A 12,122-nucleotide genomic window follows, 5' to 3' on the forward strand; every position below is an offset into this window, starting at 1 on the left:
ATTATGCGAGAACACAAGCACGACGAGAAACGATGCCCATTAATTATATATAGTCATATACAGTATGACTAGTTGTTTTACTATAGAGCACTCATCTTGCCTGGTGAATATAAAATATCGAATAATAACTTATGATTAATGATTGTTACTGAGTAGTAAATACTTAAAAGTAATCAGTAATCAGTACAGATATATACAATATTGTGTATTAAATATTAATAAAGCATATGGTATTATGGTACGATCGAAACATCGAATGACGGCACCGAGTTTAGAAGTTTACTACCGCCGATATGGCAATAACCGATTGGCGATTACCGAAAACCGATATGACTCATGATGTTTTAATATCAAATATGGTCATAATGATATAACTTCCACTACGACCACGACCGCAGGTTAAAAAGATATATTTTGAACCTCGACCTAGGTCCACTACATCTTATCTTTTTTGCGTTGCCTCTTATCACTACTCCACCACTCAATCAAGGTTAGGTTTGTTATCCGATAAAAACATGTTTTGAACTTTTGAATTTCGCGTTTAAACACTGATCCGGACTTGTAACTCGTGAGTAGCGAGTCGTGGATTCCCAACAACAATAATAATCCCGTCTACTTTCTAGATATATGACCGATGACCCTACAGTCGTAAGTTTAAATTAACATAATTTGTTTTAAATTTCTAATCCGTTGTAACTTGATTTATAATAAATGTTGCAGGCATAAGCTTAAGTACCTATTGTGTTCGAATTGTCATTTTTGATTATAATAAAATCAATGTTTTACGACTTAATTTTCAGATGTCTGTAGATTCAGATTCTGACCACAGTTTCGGTGACTGGGTGGAAAGTGGACCAGATATGGTAAAATGTCTGTTCTGTGAACTGTTATATAATGATGTACCAGAAGCAATTGTTCACTGTGCTAAGGACCATAATTTTGATTTATCATTGGCAAAACGTAAGTATACCATGGATTTTTATTCTTATATCAAATGCATCAACTACACAAGAACTCAGATACAAGAAGATGAAAATTTTAATCCTAGTATGCTGTTTGAAGTTGATACTCAGCCGTGGAATGATGATAAATACTTAACTCCAGTTTTAAAAGATGATCCTTGGCTAATGATCGGTAAGACAACTAAGACATTACTATTAATTTATGGTTAAATTAAATTATTAAAACTATTAATAGATACATAACAGCACTGTAGTCCATTTGGTAGGATATAAGTTACATAATTTGTTAAGAACTTCTCATAATACAAACAAATTTTTTTTTTTAATTTTGCTAAAATTAAATATTTTTGAGTTAATATTGATTAACCAAAATAGTTATTCTAATTATTTTAATAAGTTATTCTAACTGGTTTTAAACTGATATTTATAATTTTGCTATATTTATACCTATATTCGCTATATTAAAAAAAATTAAATATTGAAATATTTCAAAGATATGTTAATAATTGTTTAATTTATTTTATTTTTATTATCCAGATATTGATGATGTAGTTGAAGATGATAAAGAATCAGAATCTGGATATACAGTCAATTTTGAAAATAATCAGTTTACATTGTCTTCTGAACATTTTAGCCATATACAAAATAAAATTCAAACAGTTACTAAACAAGTGAGAACAATAACTGTTCTATTTGTTTTAATTATTCTTATTGAAATAATTTTATATGCAATATCTTCAGCTGGAAGTAAAAGAAAAAGAACTGGCTGACGCATACAATCAAATGCTTCAAATGAAAGATACACTAACAAAAGTTTTATCTGCTCAACCTAATGATTCCATTAACACAGCATCTACTTTAAACTTAGAAGATGATCATGGCTATTTTGGTTCATATTCATCTGTTGACATTCACTATGAAATGCTTAAAGTAAATAATTAATTACCTGTTTATAGGTCATAGCAATAAATAAATTATACAAATACTCAATTCATTTGCCAAAATAACTTAAGAATTTCTATAAATGTTAGCTTGAAAATATCTTAAGTTCAATAACTTGTCTACTCTTGAATAATTATAAATGTATAAATTATTTTTGTATTATGATAACTTTAATGTAGATAATGTTTAATTTTTAAAATCAATAATAATTAAAATCTTATCTTTTTAATAGAATGACCAAATAATAACTGTTTAATAAATAAATCATTTTCAGGATAAAGTACGAACAGAAAGTTATTGCTCTGCTATATTATTGAATGCGCCTTCATTTAATGGCAAAACTGTATTAGATTTAGGCACAGGTAGTGGAATACTATCTATGTTTATGGCCAAAGCACAAGCAGTTAAGGTTTTTGCCGTTGATGAAGCTGATATACTGTACAATGCTATGGACAATTTTAGGTATTTTAATTTTTAATATTCTTGTAAAAATAATAGTCAATGAATGAACAATATATTATATTAAATTTTCAGAGAAAATGGATTTGATGATGTGATTGTGCCAATCAAAGGAAGAATTGAGGATGTTAATTTACCTATTGAAAAAGTTGATGCTATTGTTTCTGAATGGATGGGATATTTTTTGTTATTTGAATCAATGTTAGATAGTTTAATATTTGCCCGTGACAAATATTTAAATAAAAATGGAATTATGTTGCCAAATGAATGTAACCTATTTATCTGTGGTGTGAGTGATATGGGTGAGAATAAATAATAATTAAATTTTAGTATTTATTATATTTTTTATAATTAAAATTGTTTTTTATATTTATTTGTAATTTATCTTTTTTAATAATTTATAGATAGATATGATGAAATATTAGGATTTTGGTCAGATGTATATGGTTTTCGTATGCCTTCCTTAAGGACAGAAACCTTAAACAAAGCACAAGTTGAAATTGTACCCGTTGATCAAATTATTACTGAAGAATGTAAACTTTGCACTTTTGACATGTATACATGTGATACTAATTCTACTAATTTTAAAGTAGAATTTAAACTTAATGTTAAAAAAACATGCTCAATGACTAGTATAGTTGGATACTTTGATTCAAGATTTGATAATGATAACACAGTGATTTTATCAACAGCACCAAACTGTCCACCCACTCATTGGAAACAGACAGTATTTCTTCTACATGATCCAATTGATGTGAATGAAGGTAATTTTTTCAGTTCTTAATTTGAGATTTATTTAGCATAATAAACCATTGGTTTGAAAAATAGAGGTTCATTTAACTTAAATATTTGCTATAAAAATTTTTTTAATTCTTTGCTATTTAAAATTAGTTGTAGAACATAAAAAATAAGTATACTAAACTTTATAAAGCTTAATTTTTAAGCAACTATAATAAATTTAATACTCATTCATATTAAATATTTTTCTAGTTACTTTAGTAAATTATTATTTTTTTCTAACTGGTATAGCGAAACTTAACCTTTTAAAACAATAATAGTTTAGCAATGAGCTTAAAAATATATATACACTTTAACTTACAAATTATACATTTATAAAATAATTAAATACTGTAGTATATGTTTTCTTAAAGAAAATAATGTAATTGATTAATAAAAGTTTTATAAATAAAATTTTAATTAATTGTAATTTGACTTTCAATGACATCATTAAAAATACTTACAATGTATGTCAAATATTGATAGTAGATGGTTATGTATTTGATATTTGATGATTCAATATAATAAATCTACTAGTAATTTATATAATAATTTAATTTTTAGGTGATATACTTGTTGGAGAATTCCAGTGTACCAGAAATATAAAACAAGTAAGATCTTTAATTGTCACAATCACTATAAATAATAAAAGCTATACTTATAATGTATCTTAAGAATTTGTAATTTGTTTTATATTATTGAGCAAAATCTAAGGCATATTTTTTGTTAGCCAACAAGTTATTAAATAAATATTATTTAAAAAATATAAACTTTACAATCTAAAATGTATTATTTATTTATATTGTCTTGGGATATTCATGTTTATCACTTGAAAAACTGACTCTTGCTATTATCTGTACATGGTTTGTTTGAGTTTTCTATGTTCATTCGCAAGAAAACCACTCCTGTTAGGATTTTAAATTAATTAATTAATTAAATTTAACAATCCATACCCATTTAATTTAAGCTTATGAATAATTATCATCAAAATAATACAGTTAATTGTGCATATTAAATATAAAGTTTAAAAATACTTAAAAATGATACTCTGTTACCTGAAGGAATTATTCGAACTTTTACTGGATCGCTTGATGTATAAATACAAGAGGATGGACTTTTTTCTTTTCCAAAAAGGTTCTATAATTATTAATTATACAGTACAATCAGATTATTTTAGTGCTAAAACTAATATAAGAATTAATTTTAACCTAGAAATTAATAAAAATATTTAACTCACAATAAGTGAATAGCCATTAGGATTTTTCAGACCCAAATCTCCCAATGTTATATTGTACGGATAAGGAGCACCGTCAACACGACGGCTTACAAATGCTACGGCGTACGAATGGTATCCGTTATTAAAAGGTTCAACTGGTCTAGTCCAAATATCAATACCTTTATCCTAATAAAAAAAACAATTAGTTATTATGACTAATAGTATATATTATAAACTAAGTTTAAAGACAAACGTACTCTAAACACTCTAGTGCCTTGTATACCAAGTTTGTCTTGATTGACTTCAATAACTTCTTTGTTTTGTAAAATTTCTTTAAATTGTGGGTGTACTTCTGTTAATTTATTTGACATCAGTAATGGAGCAGCTAGTACTGCCCAAATAGCCATTTGTGTTTTACTTTGATCATATGTTAATCCAAAATTACCAATTAAAAGCTTAAAAAAATATATTAAAAAATGAATTTTTACATATATATATCTAAAAATGTAACTACCATGTCTGGATCATTCCAATGTCCAGGTCCAGCGTATTTTGCCCAAAATTCTTGTTTTTGTGCAAAATAATCTGCTATTTTGATCATACTTTCCCACGAGTCATCAATATCATCGTAGTTACGCCAAAGATTACAGTGTTTAGCCATTGATGCATAGTCAATCTGTTGGTGAAATTTACGGATTTTAATTTACGTTTGACAGTATAAAATGTATACAAATTAAGATACTTACTAACATTCCCTTTTCTTCTTGATAAGCTGGCCAACTACAAGAATACACCATTGGTCTTCCAGTGTTATTTAAATGTCTCCCGAATTCAGGATAGCCTAATTATTTTAATTTAAAATATAATTTTTATCATTTTAATGCTGTTCATCATTACCTTTATCCATGTGTCTAACGTTTGAATAACATCCATCTAGTTTGACGTAGTCAACATCCCATTCTGCAAATGTCTTAGCATCTAGCTCTTCGTGACCCAATACTCCAGGATATCCTGCACATGTCTTAGTACCCCAGTCTTCATATAATCCAAACTTAAGACCTTTAGAATGTACCTATTGATAATTTTCATGATTATTAAGATAATATAAATACAGTATTTGTTTTCTTTCTAATCCCTATGGTCATGCCCAACGTGTCAAATTTGAGTTCAGCAGAGCCAGTCATGTGTTTGTTATCTTTAAATTTAAATACATTTTCGATTTTTTACGTTAGATTTTTTACAAAATTTAAATTTGTATGCTAGTTATGAGTATAACTAAAATTATCACGATTTTAAATGCTCGTGTATCGTAAAAAATGTAAATGCTTATGTACAAACATCGTTAATGTTCTTAATTTAGGGTATGAATGTTATGATAACTGATAATATTTAAATTTAAAATGCTAAGAAACTATCTAAGAATACCTGATTAACATTAATTATAGTATTACTTGAATCTAGACCAATTGCCACCCGTCGGACGTCGGTTTTTAAGGATAATGAACAATTATTGCTATTTGCAATCTGCATGTATGTGGTCTATTCTCACCAATAATACATTATGAATATTATGATTAACATGTAGCTTTACGTTAAACATTTTTAAATTTCAATAAGATCAAGTTGAGGAATCTTGTATAACATTTTCAAGTCTTTGGTGTATTTAAATTAAATATTTATCAATTATTTTGACGTTTAAAATTGATTTGGACGTCTTAAATCTTGGTATATATACTTTAGGTCTTATGAACAACTTTTACATTTTTTCAAGTCAAATTATTTTATAAATAAATTGGTTTAAAAGTTGTTACCTAGTAGAATCTAAGTAAGACGAGACAAGACATCCTAAAATGTTTTCAAAGTCCTTATCGTATATAATAATAATTACGTATAAATCAGTATTAAGTGGGTATAGGTACATGGAATGAAAATGAATTTTTTTAACATGAAAATATGTCCAATCCGATTTACAGTGTCCTACCACAGGATGGCAAATGTCCTATTATTCTTTGAGTAATAATTTATCGAATTCCGTATTACTCACATAGTCTGATAAGGCTTTAATACCACTTGGGAACCTTATTTTATCGGCTTCTAATTTTCCATCCGCCGATCTGTTCTTGGCCAACCAACAGTCGTCCACTATGACATAATTATAACCCAATTCAGAGTAGCCTTCGCTAACTAATAGATCCGCTGCTCTCATAAACAATTTTTCGCTGAAAAGTAGGTAAAACAATTTTTTGATAAAAAAAAATATTTGCAATCCGAATTTGATCAAAACTGTAAAATATGCATGTTAATAATAACCAATGCCAAAAATCTATTATTGTTCATTATTACATATATATTTTTTTTTTATATTCTACACTATATATTCAAGACTAAAAAATGTAAATTGTTTTTTAAAAAAATTAAAATTTACTACCCTGAAAAGTTATTACTAAATAGGTAACATATATTTTTTAAAAACTGAATTGATGTGTATACATAAATTCTAAATTTTATTTTGAGAAGCACAACAATCGACATATTAAATGAATTGAACCGCTTAAACAGTTCACCTTTATTTACCACCACGTTTAGTTTTGACAAAATGTATACTGACTTGACACATTCGTCGGGGTACGTTTCGCAATCTGTGATGCACCTGTAACGCTGCCACGCAAGCCACCCCATCGGTGGTGTGAGTGCGAGCCCATTATCGAGTCCGTCAAGCCCTTGTATAGCCACGATGATCAAACAGCAAGCCCATCGCAGCGCTGTGGTGACGATCATTTCGACGGACGCTTTTTTACCTTTATACTACGTTCAATATGATCCAGCAAAATCATTTTTGTTGTTATTTATTTTTAATTTTAGATTTAGTTTATTAAAAAAAATTTACTTACGTTTCTTGGTTACCGTCGTAGCGTCGTCGGCTCGACTTGCACCAAAAATGAACAGCTACAGTATATGTTTAACTGTATATTACTCGACGTCCGGCACGTTTACAACGATTATGTACTATACCATAACACAATATTGTTGTTCAATTATGTATTTCGACGAGGGGTCGGCAGGTGACACAGTATGTGTACAATACTCGTTATTATTATACACTATACTCCAGTCCTACCGGGCTAGACCGGTTTTTTCAACACACTAGTATTGATACTTACGGCTTAGGAGACAGATATTTTAAATGTTATGTAAAAGTAAAACTCTTATCGCGCGCGCGCTCTCGCATAACAAATTATCTACTAAATATTTCGAAATGCCCGTAATGAAATGGAAACTAAGATGTCAATATACAAGTAGAGTCTTGCGCTTCATACAGTATTTAAATGATGAAACTACACAAATAATGGATTTTTAATGAATAATATTTGACTATGTCAAAAAAAAAATAATGAGTGTCAACCTTATCATGTGGAGAATTACGTTACCAATAACAATAATAATAATATTAATATTATTTTCCATTTTTTAATACTTAAATTATCTTATATATAAATACACATACCAAAAAATATTAGATACTTATTAATCAAATATAAAGTTCAAAGTTTCTTAAAAAGTTTTAAAAATATTCAATAATAAGGTATTGGTATCAAATTTAACAATATTTAAATATCTATGAATACTGACAAAATGGAGGAGAAGGTGTTTTAAACTCCTCTAACTACACCAATGTGTAGGTATAATATCAAATTGACGATTTCCGCCATTTTCTTATGTATTTTTTGTTTTGTTTATTGTGTTTGTATCCCAATGTATCATTTATTTCCTAATAAAACCATTTTACAAGACTACAACTATAATATAGAATATTCTTAATAATATAAAATTAGCATATAGTTTATATCTCGGAGCTCTCAGCAAACATTTTAAATGAAGTTGATGTAACTTTTTTTGAAACCACTTGAAAATGTAATTCTCTACAAATGCAATTATACGCAATATATTATGAGTTACGACTACGTGTAATAGAAGAGTTGACAATGGACAAATACATATAAGTAAACCGCACTGCGGCAAACATTAACTAACGATAACAAACAGGTAGGTAACAACAATAATATTTATAATAAATTACTTTCACTATTAAATGGTTTTGTCATTCTTATATTTTGTCACGGATTAGCAAATTATTATTAAAAAAAAAAAATTTACATCCGTTAATAATTACCAAATACCGAACACCAACTGGTCTGACATTGAAACATTTAATAGTTTGAAAAAATTAGGAATAATGTATACGCTATACATATATATTTTTTACTTGAATATCATTTCTAATTAATTAATTATCAGATCCGTTCCTAATGCAAAACATAAACACCTCCTAAACCTAAAAATTGTAATTTATTGATACAGCACATCAACTATTCTGTCCACTCATATTGTCATTACTCACTCGTACATATTTTCTATCAATATTTTAAAAATATTTAATTATCGTAGTGCATACATTATATTATTTTATTATACCTACTATTTTTTAATATTTTTTCACTAATGCTATGGTGAAATACACTAAATTTACCACATACGAGCAGTATAGAGTAATACAGTTGTAACATAATTACTATATAAGTGTTGATTACGAAAAATAATTTTTGACTCGTGCCAAAGTCAACGATGAGTGAGAGTGTGGACTAGTGTCTGGTACAGTACATGATTATTATTATATAGGTCCTTAGCATAATCATCATGCAATACCGACAGTATTCGCAAAGTAATAAATTTAATATCACGTGGATATCGTGCGCTCAAGGCCACTGATCTGGTCGCCAAATATTATATTGTGCTAAAAATATGATGATAATAAGTATAGGTATATCATATATATATATATATATATATATTATAAAATGTTTATTTATGTTATAGTTAAAGCACATATTATATAAAATATACATTGTTATACATCAGTTATAGTATACACTATACGTTTTTACAAAAAACATAATTTCTAACATTTTAATTTTAAGGAAAAACGAATAAGGGATGCAGTGCCTTACCCAACACTCAGAACTAGATTTAGCATTTTGATAGCACAGGTCAAAAAAGATTTTTGACCCCTGGATTTGATTATATTATTATTCTTTATATCCCTTTATTTTGACTTTGTGCTATACAATACAACAATTAAAAATCACGTCTTTACTTGGTTATTTACAAATAAACAATTAGTCATTTTTTTAATCTATAGGTAAAAATATACCAATATATAAGAAAATTTTATGATTACCTTAAAAAAATTGAGGCTTGGAGTATTTGCCCACAATACTCTCTGTCAAATCTGGTACTGCTAACACCTATCGTACTTTTTTATAATGATGACATTGTTATGTTTTATTAAAGAATAAGACTAGTCAGACTAGATATGTTAAAAATAGTAGTTTTATAATTAATTTTAAATTTTGCACACATTTAGTCGGGTCGTGCACGAGTTTATTCTGTCACTTTTATATTGCTGCTTTCGAGCCGTTCACCAAGTATTTAGAATTGTTCCGAATTGAAGTCGTCGTGCTTATGCCATAATCGCGTTAATAGCCAGTGCCGCAAATTGGAGTATTCCCGAGGAACCGGTTATAATGTATTATAGTTCCCCGTCAGAAAGGTTTGGCAGGAATTCTGTTCGGCGATTTTTGTCCATAAATTTATTACCGTATTGTTTGGGGATTCTGGTCGTTTCATAGATTCTATTCAGCGCAAAGACTCCTCAAAGTTTTCGGGAATGATTCATGTACTATGCACATCGTTCACGGATACTGTTCGTCAAAAACCGTCAAATAATTGGATAATGTCAAAGGGTCGAGTTCTCGGCCGGTACGATCAACTGAACCGAATCCTTGACCGGATACCGCCGAACGTCTTCAACATTCTTTATGATTAATTTGTAAGATCGACTTGACAGTGACAATGAATTTCTATCACGCATAAATCTACAAAATTGAATACAAAATTAATCGTTTCCTGTGTTGTTAATTAAAAAAATAAAAATTCCGTTATACGTTGTAATATGAGTGTTTTAATGTTTTATGCGTTAATTGTGTATGAATAAATAGATTACTGCGTTGACCGTATCAATATTATTATTTTCTAACAACATTTAATATTTTTCCGAGAAAAAAGTTTTAACACAAACAATTATATAGTTTACGGAAACAATAACTAAAAATGAAAAAAAAATAATACTCACATAAATATAGTGACACGGCGTTTTATCGACTTATATATTTGTATAGGTACATAAGATAAAATGCTTTCCTTTGCACACGGGGACTCGTATAATATACGCGAATTCTACAATATAATATCATATAGGTATAAGTTCATATTAAGTCGTCACAGTTGGTTTGGTCTAAGCGGAATTTGCCTGCACTGTAGCTATTACACATTCGTCCGCAAAACTATTTTTACCGATTTTCATAATTATTATGTGACTTCGGGTATAGGTACATCACGCGTAGACGTTTTAAACGCGTATTATTGACACATTTTGAATTATCGTGACACCCGATCTAATCACTGTAGACAAAAAGATTCAGACCTACACACGAAATGATATCCGTTACGTGTGTCGGACTAGATCATTTTATGGTAAAAATAATTTTAATTATTTTATTTTAAGGGTTATTGATAATAACACAGTACAATATATGTAACATAAATGTAACATGTAACATTACTTATTAGTAATAAGTTATTACTTATCAATTTTGTACAGTTGTTGAATATTTGACTAGTTGTTTGATTGTTATCATATTTTATTGATGTGCAAAATGTATTATAAATATTATCACATTCAATTACCGTTGAATAAAATTCTATTTTTATATAAACTTTTGTAAGATGTCATCTCTACTAGCGCAGCAAGTACTAAGTCATCCTGTTGTAGAAATTTGAACACATTCTTTTATAAAACTTCAAATCATGAAAAATATGATTATCAAAATATACGAGTAGATTATGTAAGAGTAAGTGAATATTAATATCATACTCATGTAGGGTCAATAGGTTACCTTCGGATTTATTGCAGTAGGTATAATATTGCAGTATATTATTATTCAGTCATAATTAATAATCATATTTGAATTTTAAAACATCAATACTTGACTTAGTATTCCCTACACATAGTAAGTTATATTAATTTTTGAGGTATTATATTATTATTATAATACCTCCATTACTAAAATATTGAAATAGTTACAGATTTTAATTTATTATAGATTTATTTATTGATTTTCTTGCATAGGTAATATTTTATAAAACTGTTCTTTTCAAAGTTGTTAATAAACCGAGTAGATACTAGGTACCAAACTAGTTTAAAAAATAGTATGTATTGACCAACATAGTATGATAGCTCTGACTTTTATAAAACCAAATTAGTGGGTGTTATTAGCAAAAGGTGTCAAGTCAGATATTGTTTGTATCATTAATGACAAGTCACTTACAAAAGTCTTAAAACGATTTAAATTTAAATTTAAATCTAAAAATTAGTATGTCTATGAGATAGAACTAACTATTTTATAAAATTAATAAGTAATGAATAATAATGTTACATGTTACATTTATGTTACATATATTGTACTGTGTTATTATCAATAACCCTTGAAATAAAATAATTAAAATGATTTTCACCATAAAATGATTGTAGTTCTTAAAAGGCCTAACTGCTATTAGTCTGTATGCAATGAGCCTGAAAAACAGCAGGCTGTTTGGAAAAATAATAAGTAGTTCGCAAACGGGCTACCCCATTGCAAAGAGCCTAGTCT

General features: G+C 28.0%; 2 protein-coding genes across 3 annotated transcripts; one reads left to right on the forward strand and one right to left on the reverse strand.

Annotated features, from left to right (window-relative positions):
• The first annotated feature begins 488 nt into the window (after positions 1-488).
• On the forward strand, positions 489-3,848 carry LOC113550048 (protein arginine N-methyltransferase 3-like). 2 transcript variants are annotated; one of them, XM_026951655.1, is made up of 8 exons: positions 489-648; positions 801-1,134; positions 1,500-1,633; positions 1,704-1,892; positions 2,179-2,366; positions 2,439-2,665; positions 2,768-3,127; positions 3,705-3,848. In XM_026951655.1, exons 1-8 carry the CDS (start codon positions 628-630, stop codon positions 3,812-3,814), a joined length of 1,563 nt encoding a protein of 520 aa, XP_026807456.1. In that variant the 5' UTR covers positions 489-627; the 3' UTR covers positions 3,815-3,848. The 2 variants fall into 2 exon arrangements, with proteins under 2 accessions (XP_026807456.1, XP_026807458.1); XM_026951657.1 differs by lacking the exon at positions 489-648 and having other exon boundaries at positions 829-960; positions 1,049-1,134.
• LOC113550049 (alpha-N-acetylgalactosaminidase-like) lies at positions 3,723-7,423 on the reverse strand. The gene is made up of 10 exons (XM_026951658.1): positions 7,248-7,423; positions 6,965-7,161; positions 6,401-6,575; positions 5,254-5,428; positions 5,103-5,197; positions 4,871-5,032; positions 4,614-4,811; positions 4,378-4,542; positions 4,196-4,277; positions 3,723-4,045 (listed from the first exon to the last, which is right to left on the reverse strand). The coding sequence occupies exons 2-10, from the start codon at positions 7,132-7,134 to the stop codon at positions 3,966-3,968; spliced, it is 1,302 nt and encodes a 433-aa protein (XP_026807459.1). The 5' UTR covers positions 7,135-7,161; positions 7,248-7,423; the 3' UTR covers positions 3,723-3,965.
• Positions 7,424-12,122: the final 4,699 nt, after the last annotated feature.

The sequence above is a fragment of the Rhopalosiphum maidis genome, chromosome 1 (genome assembly GCF_003676215.2).
Source record: "Rhopalosiphum maidis isolate BTI-1 chromosome 1, ASM367621v3, whole genome shotgun sequence".
NCBI lineage: Eukaryota > Metazoa > Arthropoda > Insecta > Hemiptera > Aphididae > Rhopalosiphum > Rhopalosiphum maidis.